The following is a 26,309-nucleotide window of genomic DNA, read 5'->3' as shown; positions in this document are numbered from 1 at the left end:
TCTTCTTCTTGTATTGTCAATACCAGGTGCATGCTTCGAACTCTCTTGATGTAGTTCCTTGAAGTTCACAAAAATGGAAATATTCACAGATTTGTGTTCTTTAGTAGGCTATCTGTTGTTTATAAACGGATGAATTGTTAGTCAGATATACCTAGTCGATATTGGTTATATGTTTTGTATTATATGAACAGTGGAGACATACGGATTGTAATTAAGAGCTAACTAAACTGCTATGCTCACGTTGACATGCTTTTAATTTACAAAATTCAACTGCCATGCTCATGATGACATGCTATTAGTTTACAAATTTGAGCTGCTAGGTTGTCAGTTCACCTTACCTAAACATGATTTGAGCTAGAGTTTGTGGTTACAATTGCTGCGTCGGTATTTTAGGAGTGAGCTTACTTAAAGGATGATTTTGTGATTGTTGGCATTAGAACGTATTCAGCCATTAGTTAGCGTATCTGTTTGTTGGTGATCTTAAGGTAGAACTCAATTGTCATAAGGTTTTGTTGGCCTTCTTGATTAGTTGGAAGTTTGATTCCTATTATGGCTCCACCTTGGTGACTGATTGAAATATGTTTGTGATTTATTGCTTACTGCTAATTGACAAAGGGTACACTCTATTATTTTCATTTCTATACCATGTTCTTTCCAGGAGTCCAGGCAACTAAATCCATTAAAAGGAAATATAACAACCCATTTCTTATGCTTGAATATTAGTTGATTATAGTTACAAAAGCTTATGTCTAATAAGCGACGAAAACAGAGGCGAACGAACTTGAGATTTTGAATGATGTCATATAATATTTGTTTGGTTGTGCTGATTTTGGTTCTGAATTATTCTGTTAATGGGCCGTTTCGATAAATGTTTAAGCCATAAGGCCATTATGAAATAAGGAATGTATAGCCTTGCAACTCATTTGGGCCAGCTGCCAGCCCAATGCCATTTCAGCTGAACGCTTAGCTTCAATTTAACACAAGCTCAATAGCTATTAAGTTAGCTTGAACATTAGCCTAAAAATAATTAGAATTCCTTTAAGCTCTCCTTAATTAATTAGACTCTTACGATTGGTTTGAAATGTGCCATATTAGCCAGGCCAACAATTATGGCCCTCACTTAATTAACTTTAATTCTTTAGAAATCCAGGTGTGCCATTTAGTGAATTTTCCATGGCTGCGCAAAGTTAAAAACGCGTAGTGGCTTTTAAGGGCGATATTTTAATAAGGTTATTTTCACAAATTTCGGGTACACATTTATGTGACCCAAATCCAAATCTCAACAGAGTTGAAATGTGTCAATAACCACGGGGGCATTGATGTGACGTGGTTCGAGATGTATTTTCACGATGTTGCAATTCTCAGTAATAATAATAATAATAATAAAAGCGATACACAGTTAAAATTTGCACATCGATTCAACATGTAAAAAATCAAATAAATAAGCCGAATATGATAGTTGAGCGACCGTGCTAGAACCACGGAACTCGGGAATGCCTAACACCTTCTCCCGGGTTAACAGAATTCCTTATCCGAATTTCTGATGCGCAGACTGTTAAACAGAGTCATTCTTTTCCTCGATTCAGGATTCAACCAGTGACTTGGGACACCACAAATCTCCCAAGTGGCGACTCTGAATCTTTAAATAAAATCCCGTTTCGATAGTCCTTTAATTGGGAAAACTCCCTTTACATCCCTTAGCCGGGGGCGTAGGTGAAAAATGAGGTGTGACAATATGAATACTGATATCAAGTACAATAGAGTGCACAAATAAAACTGTGGGAAAATAAATGAAAGTGCTAGAACATGAAAGAAACAAGCACAACTAAGGTGCAATGAACAAATCAACATCACGAGGGCTATCTTGCCAGCATCGCCATAAAGCCTGAACATAATTACAACATGCGTGGGGAACAATCATACAACCTCACCGCTTAATACAGTATAAAAGAGTAGCACATAACATAGTCTAGGGGCACAAATAATATCCATTCTTCCCGGTAACATAACCATAATGACAATCTCATAAGAGCGCTCAAACTTGATCTGATACAAGATACATATTCTCATTGAGCTTTCAAATAGCCCCCAACCAAAATCCTGATTATTTCCAAATAGGTAAATATCTTTTCCAAAAATTCGCAGCGACCTATCAATTATGCATGCTATTAATTACCTCATCCTCAATGTTTCTTCGTAATCCGCCAGTAGGAAATGGTCCACATATGAGGGCATCTAGCCCAAAACCTCAGGAATACCAAAACTTCCATACTCAAACTCCACTATGCAAATCAAATGGCTGATATAACACTTACACCCTATCATTCTGCTGAAGCACTCATATAGAGTTTCTGGCCGTGTAACAAAACATGAACCGCGAAAGCCTCAAAACCCAGTAATCACCATGCTACCAGCCACGCACCCGTAAACCAAACCTCAAGGTCCTTTCCAAAATGCACACTCTTCACATATGATAGCCAACAATATCAACACCCCATTAATTTCTGATGCCTATTCAGGAGAAAGCCATAATGTACCACATACTCCTTATGCCCATAGTAGACACCCAACTCAAGCCGTAGTCAAACTATCGAGAACCTTCCCAGATCCGCTCGCACACAAATAAGCCATCAGACTGCACCTCCCCAACTCAATCGAGTCACACAAACCGTCCAATCCAAGAGTGCTTCCACAAATACTAGTAGAGAATTCCTATTCAAATGACCAATCACTTCATTGCTATGCTGACCCAACACCACAGAGCTGACATATTTCTTCGGATAATCGATATGCAATAATAAGTCCCAACATCGTCCCGTGCAAGATCTCAGACCTTAGTCATTTAAAAATTTCGGAAACCTACTAACACCACACATACATATACCTCTGGCCGAAACTGACGCAAGTCTTACTATGCAATCTGAATGCCGCTGATGGACTCCTCCACTTGGCGCGAAGCCATAGAAAACAACGTTTGATGATCCGCAAAGCTAACCTTCATAGCTCGTACTATACAAATCACAAGGTACTTTAATACTGCCAACTGTCCCCAATCAACACCCATCACGCTTCCGCTGCGCCTCCATATAAACAACTGAATAGTCTCTCAATACCTCTGTATCTCTAGTTTGGACAACACATTGAGAAAATGTTTGAGCATCCCTAACTTGCTCGTAGCCTGTCTGTAGCATCACGAACCATTGGCGCATAGCGGACACCGAGAGCGTAATATTACACACGAGTGGATGTAAAGGAACATAAGTTATATGCTTCGAGCTGAATCAATATCGCACTATAAGGAATAGAGAATGTGAGATTATCCTAATAGTTCTATAGCCTCTCGAAGATAAGTACAGACGTCTCCGTACCGATCTCGCAAGAGTCTACTAAACCTGTTTATAACTCGTAGCACCTATGAACCTAGAGTTATGATACCAACTTTTCATGACCCAATTTCCCCTCTGTTGGGTTTCGTGACGGCACCTAGTCTTAAGGACTAGGTAAGCCTAACATTTACGGAAAAACAACAATAGTAAACAATATCTTAAAATTCTTCTGAAATGAATCCTTTATCAAATGAATATATTCCCAAAACCCGCTAGTACAAGTCAGAAGCTCTATAGAGTTAACTACCACTTCTAAATATAACTGTTTGGAAAAGAATGAAAATAGTTGAATACAAGTAAGAAAGTGACTCTGATGCATACGACGCAGCAACACGTTTACCTTGAGTCTCCTCGACAATGATTCGCACAGCTACTAATGATCGATACCTGGATTTGCACAACAAAAATTTGCAGAAGAGTAGCATGAGCACACTATAGCGATGCCCCAGTAAGTATCAAGACTAACCTCGATGGAGTAGTGACGAGGAACAGTCGAAACACCTATTGGTCTAATAAACTAAACAAGTATAAGTGTATAACAACAGAGCATAATATCTATATAAGGACTACAGCGATATGGATAACAACACAGTAATTGCATTAAGGAAAGAAAACAACAAGTAATAATGAAACACCGTAGTAAAAATACAGAAAAGTGAATGGAAATACTGTAAGGACTCGACCGGTTGTTTTGATCTCTAGCATGTCGTTCAGAAGTTTGAGGCTATGAGAAGCTTCACTTCAGGTATTATGACATGTACGCATGGTCGAAATTGAATTTCAGATAGTTCAGAGTTGATTTGGAAATAGAATTCTCATTTCGGAAGCTTTAAGTTGAAAGAGTTAACTAAAATGGGATTTCTGAGTAAACGACATCGAAATCGGGATTTGAAGGTTCCAACAGATTTGTATGATGATTTTGGACTTGGGCGTATGTCCGGATCGGATTTTGGAACACCCGAAACATTTCAGCACCTATTATTGAAGTTAGCATTTTTGGAAGAATTTTATAAATTTGGGTTGAAGTGCATTTTAGTGTTATCGATGTCCGTTTGAGATTCTGAGTCTAAGAGTAGCTCCGTATGGTGATTCTGGTGTTGTGAGCGCGATCGAAAGTGAATTCGGAGGTCCGTGGGTCATTTTGGAGTCATTTGGCTAAAGATAGAAATTTGAAGATTTTTGAGAAGTTTGACGGGAAGTGGACTTTTTTATATCGGAGTTGGAATCTAATTCCGAAAGTTGGAGTAGGTCCGTAATGTCAAATATGACTTGTGTGCAAAGTTTGAGGTCAATCGGACGTGATTTGATAGGTTTCGTCATCGAATGTAGAAGTGTGAAATTCTAAAGTTCATCAAGCTTGGATTGGAGATTGATTCATGTTTTTAGCGTTGTTTGATATGATTTGAGGCCTTGAGAAAGTCTATAATGTATTTTGGGACTATTTGGTATGTTTGGTTGGGGTCCTAGGGGCCTCGGGTGGATTCCGAATGGTTAACGAATCAAATTTGGAATTTGAAGAAGGACTGAAGTAGCTGGTATCTGGTGTAACCGCACCAGCGAGGTTTTGGCTGTAGGAGCGGCCTAGGTGCTGCAGAAGCAGAAGTGGCTAGGCTAGGTTGGGACCGTAGATGCGGTCATCGTGCCACAGAAGTGGGACCGCACCTGCGGAAGGAAGGGCGCAAGTGCGGAAATTAGGGGCCTGGAGGAAGACCGCAGAAGCGGTTAAATGGTCGCACCTGCGCAACCGCAGAAGCGGTCATGTGACCGCAGGTGCGAAATGCTGGAGGCAGTAAGGTTCTTTTAAATCGGGAGTTGGGTTTATTTCAACCCCATTTCTTCCATTGGAGCCAATTTTGGAGCAACTTTGAGGTGCCATTTTCACCACCAAGCATAAGGAAAGTAGTTTATGTTAGTTTTGAGTTAAATACATGATTGTATATGGATTTGAGCATGAAAACTTGTGGCAAACTTGGGGTTTAAGGGAAAACCTAGAAAATTCGTATCCTTGGATTTTGACCACGATTTTGGGTATGAAATTAGGAAAAAATCATATATTTGAGTTCGTGAGTTCATGGGTAAACTTTATCTTCCAAAAATTTCGGAATCCAGGCACATGGGCTCGAGGGCAATTTTGTCAACTTTTCGATCGGGGTTAGGAATTGTTATAAATTGGATTGTAATGAGTAATTGAACATATATTAATGGATTTGCATAATTATTGGCTAGTTTTGGAGCATTGTGCCTCGATTCGAGTCTTCGGAAGAGCGTAGAATGCCGGTTATGGATCTTCGGAGCGAGGTGAGTCTCCTTTCTAACATTGTAAGAGGGGATTGTCCCCATAGGTGAAATAAATAGTTATGTGCTCCTATTTGTGGGGGATACGTATGCACGAGGTGATGAGATTCCACGCGTAGCTACTAATATGTGTAAGTACGGGTAGTCTTGGACCCAAAAGCATGCTATACTTGGAATATCTGTAATCTTATTGATAGTTGAATCGCTTAAATCCTATCGAATTGGTAAATGAATTTCTAAGAGGATTAAACTTCATTTTCTTAAATTGTTAAACGAGAATTGGCTTTTATTTGGATAAATGTTCCCCGATAAATTCTTAATTGGCTGTTTGAGCATGTATTTCTATGTGTACCTGCGTCGTATGTATGATTCGCGAGAAGGATGATTGTTTATTTAAATTTGACTACGTCGCATGTATGATTCGCGAGCGGGGTAATAGATGCATCTATGGTTCGTGCTGTTCGACCCTCGGTAGTGCACATTTTACATTTATGTTGGATCGGGCCATACGACCTCGGCATGATTTTCATATGCTTGTATTGCTTGCCTTGAGATTTATTGATATTGATATTTGCTCTCCCCGACTTGAGATAATTGTTAATGAATGGGTTATAAATTCAGATATTTTTAAATAAAAAGGAACTTTTACCTGTTTCCTGACTTATTTGAATTTACTGTTGTTCTTAATAAATCTGTGATTCATCACATTAATAATATTACTATTGGACCACTAGCAAGTGTCGAAGTCGACCTCTCGTTCTCCTGAAGTGAGTTAAGCGAAAGGTTTTTATATGATGAAGTGTTAATCTATTAGTGGTTCCGGAGTTATGACGAAAATTGTGTTCTATCGTATATTAGCATGATGGGTGCAGTGAGTGGTATGGAATTTGAATTGAGGATCAAGGTTGCAGTTCAGTATTGACAACGATGTCACTAGCTCGGATGAGCAGTAAAAGAGTTTCGATGTTTAAAGTAAGTGGGTGTTGCCTTCAGTGTCACCTAAGATCGGTGTTTTGTGAAAAAAAAGCTTTGCATCCTGGTCAAGGATCCTTGATCGCTTTTTAGCGTTAGTGTGGTCGGTGGTTTGGATGTATATACCTGTTATCTGTCACGGAAGGTTGTGGGAGCGTGCCCCACGGGAAGGTTGTATAAGTGTGGCATATATTCACTTGATTGATTGAAGAGCTAAACCAAGTATGAAGATTGTGGTGATGACGTTAAATTGAGAATTGATGCCTGGAGGGCACTCGGTCTATTGGGTTGTGGACTGTGGAGGATTACTCCGGCTATGATGGTTGTTCTTCTGTGTTATGAGAAAAAGGGAGTTATTATGGACCTTTGAAAGGTTATTAGCTTAGTTCAATGCCATTAGAATCAGTTTGAGGTCTGTGGATGGATTTAAATGTGAATATGGGTTATATATCAGGCCAGATGTGTTCATTTCAGCAATGCGCTACTTATGGAAGAGTAGTCGGGGTGTTATTTCGTCTTCAGCTATTTCATGTAATGATAAATTGTGTCGTGTGAGTTGTGAGACGGCTTGGTGAATTTTTTATGTGTTGAGGTTCCGCGTAGTGATGATGTTATATGAGCGGAATAGCTCTTGAGATTCAGGTCGTATAAAACAACCTCAGTTGCGCTTGAGTTCGTAGCTTGTGGTGCTATATGTCTCCCCAGGGATGGTATTATGCACTTAGCATGCTTATGACCGATATTCGGTATTTTTTTGTAATGAGCAATCTAGCTCGGTGTGTAACTCCTTTGTGAATTTTATGTGTGGGTCGGGTGGCACGCCGCCATGGGTATGTTATTTGGATCGGGTTGCGCGCTGCAATAGTGTGATATTGAGTACATATTCCTATATCTGTTTTTATGTGTTTTGTTTTCTATCTTTCTAAGGAAAACTCATATTAGTTATGTGCCCGCGTCGCATATATGATTTACAAGCGGGGTGTTTGTTTAATTATGTTGACCGCGTCGCATGTATGATTCGTGAGCGGGGTAATCAGATTTCCTTTTCAGAGTTTGTTTTCCTTTTGTACCGCGTTCGAATTGGTAGCCTATTGGAACATTGTGGCATCATATGAGACTTTTGGTCATGTCTGGATGGCTTATTGCCTGAGCAGTTTGTACTGGGTGAGATGGGATTATCGGAACTAAGATTAGTGCAATCGGATTATATGAAGAATATTAAAGAGCAAATACCATTATTTAGTTCAGAAGGAGGTAATGATTCTTGTCATGAGTATAGCCCCAATGATTTGTTGATTCAGCAGTTGGTTATGAATTTATACATATCTCTTACGTCGTGGCGGTATTGTAAGAGTTAAAGCAAGACCTATGTATGTCATGAGGTGCAATGGGATTCGTGGAATTTCGACTATTATGCTTAGAGAATGTTATTGTGGTTCTGTGAATAAAGCGGTGCAAGGTGTGAATTCAGCAAGGGTATGCATTCATGTTCTCGTACATCGTGTGGTGATTGATATGGTATTCGTATGTTGGAAACAGGCCTGACAGAGAATTCCGGATGTTGGAATTGGGCTCTAAGGCTTATTTGCCTAAGTGAAAAAGGGTATCTTCAGATTGATCGAGCTAGGGTGCCTAACTGAGTTGTGGTAGCACGAGTAGGTACTCGAGGTGTTAAACAATGATTTCGGGCAACCCCAACGTAGTTCTTAGCACGTTCGAGGACGTACATATGTTTAAGTGGGAGAGAATGTAACGACCTGACTAGTCGTTTTGAGCTCTAGCACGTCGTTCAGCAGTTTGAGGCCATGAGTAGCTTCACTTCAGGTATTATGACTTGTATACATGGTCGGAATTGAATTTCGGGTAGTTCGGAGTTGATTTGGAAAGAGAATTCTATTTCAGAAGCTTTAAGTTGAAAGAATGAACTAAAATTGGAATTTTGAGTAAACGATCTCGGAATCAGGATTTGAAGGTTCCAACAAGTTCATGTAATGATTTTGAACTTGGGCGTATGTCCGTATCGGGTTTTGGAAGACCCGGGAACGTTTCAGCACCTATTGTTGAAGTTAGCATTTTTGGAAGAATTTTATAAGTTTGGGTTGAAGTGCATTTCAGTGTTATCGATATCCGTTTGGGATTCTGAGTCTGAGAGTAGCTCCGTATGGTGATTCTGGTGTTGGGAGCACGATCGTAAGTGAATTCAGAGGTCCGTGGTTCATTTTGGAGTCATTTGGCTAAAGATAGAAATTTGAAGGTTTTTGAGAAGTTTGACTGGAAGTGGACTTTTTGATATCGGGGTCGGAATCCAATTACGAAAGTTGGAGTAGGTCCGTAATGTCAAATATGACTTGTGTGCAAAATTGGAGGTCAATCGGACGTGATTTGATAGGTTTTGTCATCGAATGTAGAAGTGTGAAATTCTAAAGTTCATTAAGCTTGGATTGGAGGTTAATTCATGATTTTAGCGTTGTTTGAAATGATTTGAGGCCTCGAGCAAGTCCGTATTGTGTTTTGGGACTGGTTGGTATGTTTGGTTGGGGTCCCGGAGGCCTCAGGTGGATTCCGAATGGTTAATGGATCAAATTTGTAATTTGAAGACAGATTGAAGTAGCTAGTATCTGGTGTAACCGCACCTGCGAGGTTTTGGCCGCAGGAGCGGCCTAGGTGTCGCAGAAGCGGAAGTGGCTAGGCTAGGCTGGGACCGCAGATGCGGTCATCTTGCCGCAGAAGCGGGACTGCACCTGCGGAAGGAATGGCGAAGATGCAGAAATTGGGGGCCTGGAGGAGGACCGCAGAAGTAGTTAAGTGGTCGCACCTGCGCAACCGCAGAAGCGGTCAAGTAACCGTAGGTGTGAAAATGCTGGAGGCAGTGAGGTTCTTTTAAATCGGGGGTTGGGTTCATTTCAACCCCATTTCTTCCATTGGAGCCGATTTTGGAGCAACTTTGAGGTGCCATTTTCACCACCAAGCATGAGGTAAGTGGTTTATGTTAGTTTTGAGTTAAATACATGATTGTATATGGATTTAAGCATGAAAACTTGTGGAAAACTTGGGGTTTGAGGGAAAACCTAGAAAATTCGTATTCTTGAATTTTGACCACAATTTTGGGTATGAAATTAGGAGAAAATCATATATTTGAGTTCGTGAGTTCATGGGTAAACTTTATCTTCGAAAAATTTCGGAATTCGGGCACGTGGGCCCGAGGGCATTTTTGTCAACTTTTCGATCGGGGTTAGGAATTGTTATAAATTGGATTGTAATGAGTAATTGAACATATATTAATGAATTTGTATAATTATTGGCTAGTTTTGGATCATTGTGCATCGATTCGAGTCTTTGGAAGAGCGTGGAATGCCGGTTATGGATCTTCAGAGCGAGGTGAGTTTCCTAACCTTGTAAGAGAGAATTGTCCCCATAGGTGAAATAATTAGTTGTGTGCTCCTATTTGTGGGGGCTACGAATGCACGAGGTGACGAGAGTCCGTGCGTAGTTACTAATATGTGTAAGTACTATTAGTCTAGGACCCAAAAGCATGCTATACGTGGAATATCTGTAACCTTATTGACAGTTGAATTGCTTAAATCCTATTGAATTTGTAAATGAATTTCTAAAAAGATTAAACTTCATTTTCTTAAATCGTTAAAAGAGAATTGGCTTTTATTTGGATAAATGTTCCCCGATAAATTCTTAATTGGCTGTTTGAGCATGTATTTCTATGTGTACCTGCGTTGCATGTATGATTCACGAGCAGGATGATTGTTTATTTAAATTTGACCGCATAGCATGTATGATTCCCGAGCGGGGTAATAGATGCATCTATGGTTCGTGCTGTTCGACCCTCGGTAGTGCACATTTTACATTTATGTTGGATCGGGCCGTACGACCTCGACATGATTTGCGCATGCTTGTATTGCTTACTGGAGATTTATTGATATTGATATTTGCTCTCCCCGACTTGAGATAATTGTTAATGAATGGGTTATGAATTCGAAGATTCGTGACTTATTTGAATTTACTGTTGTTCTTAATAAATCCGTAATTCATTGCAATTAATAATATTACTACTGGACCACTAGCAAGTGTCGCAGTCGACCTCTCGTCTCTAGTTCTTCGAGATTAGACGGGATACTCATTGGGTACACGTTGTTTTCGTACTCATACTACACTTGCTGTGCATTTTTGTTGCACAGTTTCATATGTAGCTAATGGCTTAGTGGCATAGCGACATGGTTGATATGGAGACTTAGGTGAGCTGCATTTATTGAGACGACCCGTAGCCAACAGAGTCCCCTTCGGAGTATTATACTGTATTTTTTTTATTTCTATCCACTTTGTATTCGGGACAGTTTCCGTATTTTATTTCATTCCCTAGTAAATGCTCATGCACTTGTGACACCGGGTTCTGGGATGATTATGGGGTATATTATACTAACTGCTTAATATTCATATTTGATTTGAAACGATTTTCTTTTACTGGTAAAATTGAAGGAAAATTATAGTTTTCAAAATTATTAAAACGAGAATTTAATTAAGTAATTTGGTTGGCTTGCCTAGCTAACAGTGGTGTCTGGTGCCATCATGACCCTTAATGGAATTTGGGTCGTGACAAATACAACCCAACTCTGAAATCACAATTACAGCAAAGACAAGTCATAACTCAATAACTACAACAACTTTCACATTTGGTCTTAGCTGGCAAACTTCAATCAATTAGCCAAATCCTCTAAGTGATAAAAATGCTTCGAAATATACTTCGTTCCAATAAATATTTTTCCAAAATAGTTCTTTCAAAATAAATACCTTCCGAATATAATTTTCTCGAATAAATATCCTTTGAATATAAGTCACCATGTGACGCCTGATCTCAAAATCATATAATACGGGTCTTAATACCTAAACCCTTACACTTAGCATCATGTACCCTCATCACACCATATAGTCATACTGACAACTCACGTACCAAATAGAGTCATTATCACATGGAAGACAAATAAACAATGGTGTACTTAGCCACGTGTATGCTTGTGCAAGTGTCCTACCATAGTTCATACTAGCTAGTAAGTGTAAGGAATAAAACGGACAACACATATATTATTTACACAAGGATAGGATCAATGAAAAGAATAGCTCAGAACACAGAGATGGCAACAGGGGGATCTACCGGGATATCGTTCCGTAGTCCCAAACGTAAATGTGCAGGAGGATCTACCGGAATACAAATCTGTAGTCCCAAAGTAAATATCCAGTATAGGGGTATTTACCGGATGTCGTCCTGTAGTCCCAAATATAAATGTGCAGGGGGATCTACTGGAATACCAATCTGTAGTCCCAAAGTAAATATCCAGTATAGGGGGATCTATCGGGTGTCGACCTGTAGTCCAAAATATAAATGTGCAGGGGGATCTACCGGAATACCAATCCGTAGTCCCAAAGTAAATATCCAATATAGGAGGATCTACCAGGTGTCGTCCCGTAGTCCCAAATATAAACATGCAGGGGGAGCTACCGGAATACCGATCCATAGTCCCAAAGTAAATACGCAGCGCAACAAACAGAGACAACAGTTACAGCATAACAGAAGGCTCGTACATCACCACAATATGTATAACAACAACAATGACAATAATACAAGGCAAGATAAGTAAATCAACTCAAGGACTGTAAATCACAAGGAAACGGTAGAACTATCTTAAAAAGAGTAGAAAAGAATGTTGACATAAAGGGGACAGTTCAACAACGAGAAAACTAACATGTAACGACGATTCTACAATACACAAGTCAATAACGAGGAAATCAACACGAGTCAAGTAGTCCCAAATAAGGGCAAGTCTACGAAGATATAGGTTATCTAAACTCTTTTTAAGATTGGACAATTTCGAGAATATTCGATAATTCAATTTAAGTAAAGATGATCTTAGCTTCACTTAAGACTAAACAATTTCAGGAGGGACAATAATAATTCTCAAATAAGACAAGCAGCTATGAAAAGATAGCATGACAATAGGAGAGGTGAAATTCGTCAAATAAATCAAATAGGAGTCAATTAGGCAATAAGAGTGAATCATGAAGCAATTAATTCTAATTAAGCATGTAGATGTGAAACTAGTAAATAGGAAACTCAGTCATGTCAAGAACACGTTCATACACAGTAAATAAAAAAACCTAAGAACCCTAAAAGGCCAATTTTCCACAATTAAGTCTTAGCACGCACTTTTCACCTCGTGTACACGAACTACAATCAACATAGAAGACTCAAATCCTAAGGGGAAGTCCCCCACACAAGGTTAGGCAAGATACTTACCTCAAAGATGACAAACTGATACTCTAAAATGCACTTCTCGGGTGAAAAGACCTCCGAACGACTCAAATCTAACCAAATACGACTTGAATACATCAAATAATGCAAGAGAAAATAATTTCAATTAACAAAATTATGATTCTTATAATTTGTAAAAAGTCAATAAAAGTCAACTCCCCAGGCCCGCACCTCGAAACCCGATAAAATTTACAAAAACCGAATACCAATTCCAATACGAGTTCACCCATACAAAAATTATTCAATTCCGATACCATTTGGTCATTCAAATCATCATTTTATATTTTTTTTGAAAGATTTCATAATTTTCCCCAAATTTTTCTTTAGATTCTCATGAATTTGATGTTAAATCTAAGATATCACAAAATATAGTTAGAAATTGATTAGAGATACACGCCCAATGATTTGGACTTTGGAGAAGTTTGGGTCTTTGGAAAATCGCCCATGGAGGTTTAGGGTTTGTGAAAATTGAAAAATTGGTGAAAATCTCGTCAAAAACCTCACTTAACAGGCTTGAGATATCGCATTTGCGACCCAGGGTTCGCAATTGCGAACCCTCGCAAATTGCGAACAAAGCAGGGCTGGCAGAAGTCGCATTTGCGACAAAAAGTTCGTATTTGTGAACTGGGCATCGCAAATGCGATGAAGGAGTTCGCATTTGCGAACACACAAGAAACCAGCAATTTTTCCCGACACGAAAATGAGCATAACTTTCTCATACGATGTCCAAATTCGATGATTTATGGCTCCGTAATTTCGATACGGATCAAATGGTTTAAACAAAACTGAATTTGGATCTCAGTTTCTCAATGTGGTATTATTTTTGCTTGAAGAAACGACGATGAAGCATCCAAAAACAAGCATAACATAGCCTAAACCTATCCGAAACTCACCCAAGCCCTCAGGGCTCCAAACCAAACATGCACGCAAATCTAAAAATATCATATGGACTTGCTCGTGCGATCAAATTATCAAAATAACATCAAAAACTATGAATTTGACCTCAAAACTCATGATTTTCTCAAGGACACTCAAATTTTCTAATTTTTCAACCGGACGTTCAAATTACGTCAAATCAATTTCGGTTCTCACCAACAGATAGGACTTAAATATCATAATAAACTTGTACCGGGCTCTGAAATCAAAATACGGGCATGATACCAACGAGTTCAAACATTAATTTATTTCTTTATTTCCTTTAAAAAACCAGCACAATAAATTTCTTTAAATTTTTTTTTCTAAGGCTAGGGACCTCAGAATTCAATTCCGGCCATACGTCCAAGTCCCATATTTTACCTCGTACCTTCTGGGATTGTCAAGACACAGATCCGGGTCCGTTTACCAAAATTGTTGAGCAAAGTCAATTAAAAACCAAATTTTAACTCTAGAAATTAATATATTTTTCATATTTTCACATAAAAGCTTTTCGATTTTACGCCCGGACTGCGCACGCAAGTTGATACACATAATATGGAGTTGTTCATGATCTCACACTGACGAATCAGACGCAATTGCTCAAAACGATCAGTTGGGTCGTTACACTAAACTAAGGAGACCGATAATGACAAAGAAGAGCGAGAGAAAACCCAATCGCTTCTCTATTCTCGGACAAAAGAGGTAAGCTCATATCTCTATATTTTAGGGCTTGTAAATCTTTTTATACCTACTTCACTTGGATTTTTGGGTACAATTTTGTGGATTATTCCAGCAATTTGATAGATATTGTATCTTATTTTTGATTAGCGATTGAGAATTTGAATAGAAAAACAATATTACAAAATTGGGATGAAGATAATTTAATGGCGTAACGGGTAAAGTTGCCTTCATGTGACCAAAAGGTCACTGGTTCGAGCGGTGGAAACAACCTCTTGCAGAAATGTAGGGTAAGACTGCATACAATAGACCCTTGTGGTCCGGCGCTTCCCTGAACCCCGTGTATAGCGGGAGTTTAGTGCACTGGGCTTCCCTTTTGGGACGAAGATAATTTAAGTTGTTTAAAAAGTGTTCAAAATTTTCTTTTTTACTTCTTTTGTTGCTTTGTTTTTCATGTTGTTATCTGTTAGAAATTCTTGTAAAATATTTATCAAGACATGTTTGTTGTCTGCTTGAAATTATTCTATTAATGTTTTTACTAACTGAATTTACATCTTTGTGTTAAAGTTTCAATTCAGTTGTATCTGTTAAACAGATATGATCAGTTATTTTTGCTTCGTGGTGTTAAAAATAATTTTTTTTGACAGGTAGATTGGTGGAGTTAGAGTAATGAGAAATTTAAAACCAAGATAAGGTGCAGTTGAAGATCCGAGAGGAGTGAAAGAAGAAATGGTGTCTCAAGCAAAATGGTGTTGTAGAAAAATTGTGCATCGTGAATGCTTTGAAATTTACAACTATGTGTAACTTGAAACCTATTGTGGAATGTAAATTCTTTTTTTTCGTATCTACTTTATTAAAAGCTTATGTGTAACTTTGAATTTATTTTGGAATCTAAAATATTTAGAATTTTAGCTATTATGAAAATTATTGTAACTAGTTATTCTTGTAGCAAATTCTTTAATTTGTGGCAATAAAAGTTTAAATTCGTGGCTGAATATATATATAATTATCACGTAACAAAAAAATGATTATACGTTCTCATTTTCGTAGCAAAAGAAGAAATATTTAGCTACCTACCTAAATATTTGTGCAAATACTTCAATTCATAGCTATGAATTTTCGAAATTGTAGCTGAAAAAAGTACTATTGCCACAAAACTAAAATATAAAAATAGCCACAAGATTTGAATTTTCGTGGCAAACAAATTAAGTCTTTTGCGACAGTAAAACACCTTGTGGTAAATATAAAGATTGCTATATAGTTTATTTGTCGTGGCAAAAGATTAAGATTATTTGGTATGAGTATATATTTCGTCGCAAAAAAGTGTTATCAATATAGCTACAACGCAGAAAATATTCGTAGCAATAAGTACTAGTTCTTAGCCACGAATCATATAAAGTCTGTAGCTAACTTTTAGCTACGCTATATTTTGCTATGAATGCTGCGGAAAAAAATATTATGGCTAAAGTGTTTAGCTACGAAAATTTTTATATTTAGCTACAATGTATTTTGTAGCTACATATGCAAAATGTTGTAGTGAATTACAAACAATGTGAAAGTGTAATGTTATGTTTCTTTCTTGATTTTCAAGATGTAATGAGTGTATTTATGTGTAAAGAAAATCACAATGTTGAAGAAGAAGAGAACAAAGTTAGTGGGGTTATGGCTTGAGGTGGAGGTGGAGGTGAAGGTGAAGAAAATAGCGTAAGATGATCGTGTCATTTTCTGTTTTTATTTTTTTTAAAGCATTATTGCTTTAATAAAGCAAATAGAAAATATAATAAAAAAATATTAGTATAAAATGGATCCAAGCCATTGAAACTTTCAACTGTACACATGGAATCATCTAAGTAGTCCATTGAGAATTACTGGACATCACATTACATGAGGGGATCCTATCCCCTTAATCGTCTAACGTAACATTTTAGGAGTGGTGAATTTGAAAGAAGTAATAAATGCCTTTTGTTTTCATACATTGGTTCCATTTTTCACACCTCCTTTTTACACACCCGAAGGTATATAAGGGAGTTTTTCTAATTTAAGTGACATTATTCGAAATGAGATTAATTATTCAATTCAGAGTCGCCACTTGGGATAGTTTATTTGGTGTCCCAAGTCACCGATTTATTTTAAATCCCAAATCGAGGAAATTTTGACTTTCCTTTTGAAGTCTGCGAACCAGAAATTCTGAGTAGGGAATTCTGTTAACCCGGGAGAAGGTGTTAGGCATTCCCGGATTTCGTGGTTCTAGCACGGTCGCTTAAACTATTACAATTGGCCTATTATCTGATTTTTAAAACATGTTTCAACCTATGGTATATTTTTAACTTATTAGCCGCTTTTAATTAATTTTATTTTTTTTTGGAAAAATCCAACGTCATATAAAACACGTATTGAACCACGTCACATGAAATGCACCCGCGGTCCACGACACATTTTATCTAACGTTGTTGAGATTTGGATTTGAGTCACATAAAATGCACACCCGAGTTTAGGAAATTATTTTTTTTTAAAAAAAAAAAATAGCGCGTCTAAAGCAACTATGCACTTTCAAGTTTGCGAGGGCCATGGAAAATTCAACTAAATGGCACGCCTCGATTTCTAAGGATTAAAATTAATTAAATGAGGGCCATGAGTTTTGAGATTTTATTTGGCATGGCGCGCCTCGATTATTCTAAAAGGATTGTATTCAATTTAAAGCAAACTACAAATATTCATGATTATGTTTCTTCCTAAAACTACTTTGAGATTATTGCAAGGTCATGATTTATGAATATGGAATTATTATTGAAGAAATATATGATTTGAGTTATTATGGACCTAATCACCCACGTCGGTATCAAATTTGCTATTGACTTAACATCTTTTAATTTGGATCCAAGCTATTACATCGTTCTCTCTCCATTTTGAATACATTTTCCTATCTTTTCCTATGAACTACAATCTCATTGAAGAAACTCATTCTGTCTTTCACGAATTCTATTTCTTGATGCTCTTCCTTCATTTTTTTTATTCATATCTTTCAAGTTGGTAGATAACCAAAATATAATATACAAATCAAAAGGAAATACGGTGAAAGAAAAATAATGGAAACATTAGTTAAGAAAAGAATGAACCTTTTATAGATGAAGATCTTATTCAATACATATGGAGCAAACAACCATTAAATTTAATGTGCAAATGAACCACAATCAGAGGCAACGAGCGGAAACTTTTCGAACCGAACTCGACTTTGACCTCTTCGGGCTAGTATTTTGGGCTATCTTTTAAATTGAGTATGAAGCTTTTGGATTTGATTTTTGGTGTGATTTAGCTCCTGTTTTGAGGTATTTTTTTTTAAACAAAGTAATGAATGACTATATTTTTTTTGTTGTTGAAAGAAATAGGTAGAAAGAATAAAACTAGTAGAAATTCTCTTTAGCATAGAAGAAGAAAATTTGTTTTCTCTCAATATTCTTCCCTTTTCTCTTCTCTTCTTTTCTTCAAATATTTCTCTTCTATTTATAGGAGAATTTTCAAAAAAAATAGATTTTTTTTAATTTTTTTATTTAAAAGAAATCCCACTTACATTTTGCTTTTCTTTTTTTATAAAAAGAATTACCACCTTTCTTTACTTTTATTTTTTAAATTCCAACTTTAATTACTTTTATCTTATTTAAAATCCCACTTTTTTTACTTTTTTAAAAGAGAATTCCACTTATTTTACTTTTCTTAAAAAGAACAATCCACTTTCTTTTACTTTTCTTTAAAAAATTCTACTTTATTTTAATTTAAATTTTCTAAAATTTTCAGCTACCTTTATATTATTTTTTAATTCTAACTTTCTTTTACTTTTTATTTTTAAAAATTTTCACAAAACTTTAGTTTTATTTTTTTAATTTTTCACTTTGTTTTACTTTTTTAAAAGAGAATTCCACCTACTTTTTTTTTAATTCCATACTTCCCTTTTTCTTATTTTTTTAAATCTCTCCCGAAAATTTAAAAAAAAATTAATATTTTTCGGATTTTTTATTATTATTTAAAAATAAGAATAAAAATAAAATAATATTAATAGTAATAATTCACCTTCTAAAATTTTGTATTTTTTAACCTATAATAAAAAGTATAACAAAGCTAAAATTTGTATGTTAAAACCCCCTAAAATATTTACATAGAAGAAGTGACAAAAAAAATTAAATATTGTCAAAAATTAGGTGCTCACAGCTGCCCCTTCTTTGCTTGGAAACATGAAGAGTTTTCAAGCAAAGATAAGGTGAGTCATGTGACTAATTTTTGAACATATCTTTATTCAAAAGAGAAGAAATAAGGATAAGAGAAAAGAGAAAGGGTGCAACCGAGTCTTGGTTTTGGACAACCTACATATCCCGGGTTATAAGGGAATCAGGTCGCGTGTAGTTCAAGAAAAATGATGGAATGATGAGTTGAGGAGTCGAGTGAGGTTCCGTCGAGGCTCCGGTCCGCGATCCTGTTATTATATCAAAAATCAAAGAGAAACTAAACAAGCCTATCAGCTATGAGTTACAAGATTCCTATCTATGAGTCTTGTGAAACTTGTCCTTGATCTTGACTGGTTCTTCCTGCAGACTCTGATCTGAATCTTGATGCTCGTTAGCTGCAACTGCTGGTTCATTCTTCTTCAGCTTTTCGGATCAAGGCGGGACATGCGAAGCTTGTGACTTCAATCATATCTTGAACAGTCCACATCTTTCTCCGCATCAACACTTTGAGTTCATTTCTTTTTGCTCCTTTTTTTCTTTTCTTTATTTTAGATTGAGACTCATTTTTTTGGTTGTCTCAGACCTTGTGCCTCGAGGCCAAACCTGCTCAAACACCAAAACAAACAAACGAACGAAATTTTTCTGCCCCAGTTTTCACTAGGAAAATTTCGTAAGTTATTTGTAACTAAAATCTAAACTTTTTTTATTTGTTTTGAAAGCGGTAAAATAAGGATTGCGTGTCTTTAGGAGGAAGAGATTAGGGAATGGAGCCCTATATCTAAAATAACCTCGACTAGGGAGTGGATACCCTATGTTGGAAAAAAAGGCGACTAGGGAATGGAGGCCCTATGTCTAAAAATCTCAACTCAGGGATTGGAGCTCTAATGTTGGAAAAGAAAGGCGACCAAGAAATGGAGGCCCTGTGTCTAAAATATCAACTAGGGATTGGAGCTCTAAAGTTGGCAAAAGGCGACTAGGGAATGGAGGCCCTATGTCTAAAAATCTCAACTCAGGGATTGGAGCCCTAATGTTGACAAAAGGCGACTAGGGAATGGAGGCCCTATGTCTAAAAATCTCAACTTAGGGATTGGAGCCCTAATGTCGGCAAAAAGGCGACTAGGGAATGGAGGCCCTATGTCTAAAAATCTCAACTTAGGGATTGGAGCCCTAATGTTGGCAAAAAATGCGACTAAGGAATGGAGGTCCTATGTCTAAAAGTCTTAACTCAGGGATTGGAGCCTTAATGTTGGTAAAAGACGACTAGGGAATGGAGGCCCCAAGTCTAAAAATCTCAACTCAGGGATTGGAGCCCTAATGTTGGCAATAAAGACGATTAGGGAATGGAGACCCTATGTCTAAAATCTCAACTTAGGGATTGGGGCCCAAATGTTGGCAAAAGGCGACTAGAGAATGGAGGCCCTATGTCTAAAAATCTCAACTCAGGGAGTGGAGCCCTAATGTTGGCAAAATGCGACTAGGGAACGGAGGCCCTATGTCTAAAAATCTCAACTCAGGGATTGGAGCCCTAATGTTGGCAAAATGCGACTAGGGAACGGAGGCCCTATGTCTAAAAATCTCAACTCAGGGATTGGAGATCTAATGTTGGCAAAAAGGTAAAAGATTGATTTTGGGGCTTCTAAACTTCCTTTTTTATTTATTTTCTTCTTATCTATTTTCTTTCAATTCATTTTTTAGTAAAAAATGCAGGAAAGAATTTGGAGGAAACTTCCCTTTTGGGTTGATTATTGTTGCTAAGCTATTTCTAGCGCTTGCACATTTCTTTTTCTATTTTGGTTACACCTGCTTCTTGCACTGTTGCTTTGGATTGCACCTGTTTTAATTTTCAAACAAAGAACAATTGTTAGTTTGAAACGGTGGTCGGTTTTGTGGCCTTTATTATTTTTGATCACTTGATCTCGGCCCAACTCTTTTGGCGAGAACCTCTACCGCTTGCTGGCTTTTCTTAAAGATTGGTCTCTCTCCTAAAACCAAGGAACTCAATTTTTCAAAATTTATCATGACGGCTCATCCGTATAGGCTTTGGCCCTTTCATTTTAATCTACTTCTAGGGGCTTTTGACTTTGGATTTCTTTTCATTTTCAATAACTCTGATTTCAGAGCATCGACTAATATGGCCAGTTGGGATCGACTTGATGCACCCACTAAGGCTGGATACTTTTCTTTGGACTTGGCTTTTATTAAACAAAACCCTATAAAACCAATCTTGCCACCTTTTATTTGTATTAGTTTCGGAACAGAGTTAGACCGAAAGAGATTCAAGGAAAAGTAAAGAAAGGACAAGAAAAAATGAATTTAAGGAGAAACATCCCTTTTGGGGGAAAGAAGGACTTATCTGGGGTGCATGCAGACTTCAATAGACATGACATGCTTCTTGGACTGGATACCCGATATGCACAACTATCCAACTCATTGTGAACCACATCTCCAAATCGAGAAACCTGGCCGTGACTCTTTCAGTGGTGGGGGGTGTCTTCTTTTCGATCGACGGCGCCCTTTGCGGGTTTTCGTCAATCGACCTCTCTCATTTCTCTTCTCACCGTCGCTTGATAGTACTCTTTACGAGTTTTCACTAACCAGGCTCTCTCATTTTCAATTTTTCTGCTCACCGTCGCCTCATGGTGCCCATGTGGGTTTTCACCAATAAGACTCTCTCATTTTATTGCATCGGATCCAAGTAGCTGTATTCTCTGATCCTTGAACATTCTCACTGATTGATCGAAAGGACTTGAAAGGATTTGGATAAATATGATTTGGATCGAATTACAACTTTGGAACCATTCAAGCGGGATTATCGCAGGACCATTACAACATCTGCCCCAGTTTCACTTTTGAGGGAATTTGAATTTTTATTTTGGTGTGACTGAACCCCATAGAGAGGCTGGCTACGTATCCTTTCGGAATCAAGTCGAATGTAGTTCAGAAAAACATCTTCTTCTTCTTTTTTCATTTCTTTTTTTTTTCAATAACACTTTCAAGTTTCAAAGAGGGCAATCAAAGAAGAGTAACCGGCACAAATGGGTTTGCAAAGGGTAGATAGTGTTTGGGTAGCGAGAATAAAAGCCTTCGTCCTCCCAATCGGACAATGTTATTGTTACAGAAAGACTAAACATAGTACCTTTTGACTGCATCCGCATTTACAGCTGCTTCAGGATCATTTCCTTCGATATCGCCCAGATACAATGCTCCTCTCGGCAATATCTTTCTGATGACGTATGGGCCCTTCCAATTAGGAGCGAATTTTCCTTTTGCTTCCTGGTGATAGGGAAGAATACGCCTTAAAACGAGTTGACCCACTTCAAAACTTCTAGGACGCACTTTCTTGTTATAGGCACGAACCATTCTTTGTTGGTACAACTGCCCATGGCAGACCGCAGCCATTCGCTTTTCATCGATCAAGGTTAATTGTTCCAGACGGGTTTTAACCCACTCACTGTCTTCAATTTCGGCTTTAACAATGATTCGGAGAGAGGGGATTTCAACCTCGGCGGGTATTACGGCTTCCGTGCCATAAACCAAAAGATACGGGGTGGCTCCAATTGATGTGTGCACAGTAGTGCAATATCCCAACAATGCAAACGACAACTTTTCATGCCACTGCCTGGAACTTTGAATCATCTTTCTCAAAATCTTTTTGATGTTTTTGTTTGCTGCTTCAACGGCACCATTGCCTTTAGGCCGATAAGGAGTAGAGTTCCGGTGCATTATCTTGAATTGCTCACATATCTCCCCCATCAAATGACTATTCAAGTTTGCAGCATTGTCTGTGATAATAGTTGCAGGAATGCCAAAACGGCAGATAAGATTGGAGTGCACGAAATCTACCACAGCTTTCTTGGTGACAGACTTGAGAGTGATTGCTTCAACCCATTTTGTAAAGTAGTCAATGGCAACTAGTATGAATCTGTGTCCATTTGAGGCTTTTGGCTCGATTGGCCCAATGACGTCCATGCCCCAGGCAACAAATGGCCAAGGTGCAGACATGGGATGCAGTTCTGTGGGAGGTGCATGAATCAAATCACCGTGCACCTGACACTGATGACACTTCCGAACGAAACTAAAACAGTCCTTTTCCATGGTCATCCAGTAATAACCCGCTCGAAGGATTTTCTTTGCTAAAACATACCCATTCATGTGGGGCCCGCATGCTCCCGCGTGTACCTCATGCATGATTCTTCCAGCCTCTTCTGCGTCAACACATCTTAACAAATTGAGGTCCGGAGTTCTCTTTTACAAGACATCCCCACTCAAAAAGAAACCACTCGCGTGTCGTCTAATGGTTCTCTTTTGGTCTCCACTGGCTTGCTCGGGGTATTCTTGAGTTTTCAAAAACTTTTTGATGTCATGGTACCATGGTTGGGTATTTGGTGTTGCTTCAATTGTATTACAATAACCATGCCTTTCCCGGATTTGAATTTCCAAGGGATCTATGTGAGCATTGCCTGGATACGGCAGCATTGAGGCCAAAGTAGCAAGTGCGTCGGCTAATTCGTTGTGACAACGAGGAATGTACCTGAACTCTATTGACTTGAATCGCTTGCTGAGGTCTTCCACGTGCTTCTTGTAAGGGATAAGCTTAACATCTCGGGTTTCCCATTCTCCTTGGGCTTGCCGGATAATCAGATCTGAGTCTCCCATGATCAACAACTCTTCGACATTTTGGTCGATTGCCATGTTTATACCCATAATGCAAGCTTCATACTCCGCGGTGTTATTTGTAAAGAAGAACCGAAGCCGAGCTGTGGCTGGATAGTGCTGACCAGTGGGTGAGATCAAAATTGCCCCAATTCCAACACCTTTTGCGTTTATCGCCCCATCACAGAACATTTTCCAAGCATGAGTGTCTTCAGATATTGCCTCAACTGAATTTACTTCTTCATCTGGGAAGTAAGTTCTCAAAGGTTGGTACTCATCATCAATCGGGTTCTCAGCCAAATGATCCGCTAATTCCTAGGCTTTCATTGTCGTGCAAGTGACATAGACTATGTCAAACTCCGTGAGCAAGATCTGCCACTTTGCTAATCTCCTAGTGGGCATTGGTTTCTGAAATATGTACTTTAAAGGATCCAACCTGGTTATGAGGTAGGTGGTGTAAGCTTGCAAATAATGCCTCAGCTTCTGAGCGACCCATGTCAAAGCACAACAAGTTCTTTCCAATAAAGTGTACTTGGCTTCATAACTAGTAAACTTCTTGCTCAGATAGTAAATGGCCTGCTCTTTTTTTCCGGTCACGTCATGTTGCCCGAGGACACAGCCAAAAGAATTTTCCAAGACGGTCAGGTACAAGAACAGAGGCCTCCCTAGCTCAGGTGGGACCAAAACTGGCGGATTTGACAGATATTCCTTGATTTTATCAAAAGCTTCTTGACATTCAACTGTCCATTTGATTGTCGCATCTTTCTTTAACAACTTAAATATGGGTTCACACGTGGAGGTCAACTGAGCAATGAAACGACTGATGTAATTCAATATTCCCAACAAACTCATAACATCTTTCTTGGTTCTTGGAGGAGGCAAATCCCGAATAGACTTTATCTTTGTTGGATCTAACTTGATGCCCCTCCGAATGACTATGAATCCCAAGAGTTTGCCGGATGGTACCCTAAATGCACATTTGGCTGGGTTCAGCTTCAAATTATATTTGCGCAGCCGCTGAAAGAATTTTCTCAAGTCCCGAACGTGGTCATCCTGAGTTTTGGATTTGATGATTACATCGTCCACATACACCTCTATCTCTTGGTGCATCATATCATGAAAAATGGTAGTCATGGCCCTCATGTAGGTTGCCCTGGCATTTTTCAGACCAAATGGCATGACTCTATAACAGTAAGTGCCCCAAGGTGTGGTAAAAGCTGTCTTTTCTGCATCTTCTTCATCCATCAAGACCTGGTGGTATCCTGCGTAACAATCCACAAAAGACTGTATTTCATGCTTGGCGTAGTTATCAACAAAGATGTGGATGTTTGGAAAAGGGAATTGTCCTTGGGGCTTGCTTTGTTCAGATCTCGGTAGTCAACGCACACCTGAATTTTCCTATCTTTCTTTGGCACATGAACTATATTAGCCAGCCATGTGGTGTATCGGACCACTCGGATCACTCCTGCCTTTAACTGTTTTGTGACCTCTACTTTAATCTTGTCACTGATATCAATTTTGAACTTCCTCTGTTTTTGCTGGATAGGGGAATAATCGGGGTAGGTTGGCAACCTATGGACCACTAAATCGACACTTAATCCTGGCATGTCATCGTATGACCAAACAAACACAACTTTGAATTCAAACAAAAGATGGATCAATGCGTCCCTGGTTCTTTCATCTGTATGAATGCTTATCTTGGTTTCTTTGACTTCTTCAGAGCTACACAAATTAACCGGCTCGGTTTCATTTAAGTTTGGCTTAGGTTTATTCTCAAATTGTTCCAATTCTCGATTTATTTCCTTAAAAGCCTCTTCTTCATCATATTCCGGTTCTTGGTTCATTATTTCGCAGCGAGACAACGTGTTTGGATCTGGGCATGAAGTCCGCAAGCATGTCATGTTATTTAAAGCCACATTATTAGAGCTGAAAGAAAAAAGAGAAAAAATAACAAAATCAGAAAGAATAAAGAAGGATGGACGATGAAATATGATTTCATTTCTTTGAATTTGAAGATAACAGGGTTTACATTGGAAATTAAAAGACAAGAAACTAAAGAAAAACATTCGAGTTACACCCTGACATAACTCGCGATGTAGAAAAAGTGGCAGGACAGGTCTACCGGGACTCCCGCCTGATTGGGAATGGCGTAGCCTTCCAATTCTGCAGCTTGGCATTGGGTCCCATATACAGCACCTCAACGGTGCTTGAGCCCTCCCCTGGCTGGACCATGTGGGTTTTATATAGTATCTTCCTCATTGCCCCACAAATCTCTTCAATCTCTTCGGCAATAAATGCCTCTTCTTCTTCTTTCTTCTGGTATTTTGGCTTGACAAATGTTCTGTACAGATGCGGAACCGGCTGAGGCAAGACCCAACCATCATTCTTTCTATCATCTGCCCATCTTATATCAGCTGGAGTGGGTCGGAAGCCTACCCCGAAGAACTTTTCACTGGTGGGCAGGGTGATAAGTTCAACTATCCCTTGCAATGATTTCCCAAGTCCCTTCCCCAGTTTGAAGCCATGTCGGATCATTTCTTTGGCCACCATGATTGATGCATTAGAAAGGAAGGGTTGGGGGCAAGGGTTTCCTTCTTTGTACTGGTCTGTGATACGGATATTATATGATTAAAATAACTTAATAAACTCCCCTCTCTTGCTTCAAGACATGGGACTGATGGGTCCCAATAAATTGATTGTTCATATTCTCCGTGGACCACGATCTCTTGATCCTCATGCTCGAACTTCACCATCTGATGAAGAGTAGAGGGTACAGCCCCCGCTGCATAAATCCATGACCTCCCCAAAAGAAAGTTGTAGGATGTGTCCATGTCTAGAACCTGGAAGGTTACTTCAAAGTCTATTGGGCCGATGGTC

General features: G+C 38.5%; 1 protein-coding gene across 1 annotated transcript in view; it reads right to left on the bottom strand.

Annotated features, from left to right (window-relative positions):
* LOC142162194 (uncharacterized) overlaps positions 1 to 23,471 on the bottom strand; it is a 51,337-nt gene extending 27,866 nt beyond the window's left edge. The window contains exon 1 of the mRNA XM_075218517.1: positions 23,240 to 23,471. Coding sequence (XP_075074618.1) covers positions 23,240 to 23,471 — 232 coding nt within the window. The remainder of the gene's footprint in view (positions 1 to 23,239) is intronic.
* Between the last annotated feature and the right edge of the window lie 2,838 nt (positions 23,472 to 26,309).

Source organism: Nicotiana tabacum, chromosome 7 (genome assembly GCF_000715075.1).
Source record: "Nicotiana tabacum cultivar K326 chromosome 7, ASM71507v2, whole genome shotgun sequence".
Taxonomy (NCBI): domain Eukaryota; kingdom Viridiplantae; phylum Streptophyta; class Magnoliopsida; order Solanales; family Solanaceae; genus Nicotiana; species Nicotiana tabacum.
The sequence above is the reverse complement of the archived record's forward strand: the minus strand, read 5'-3'. Positions and strand labels throughout refer to the sequence as shown.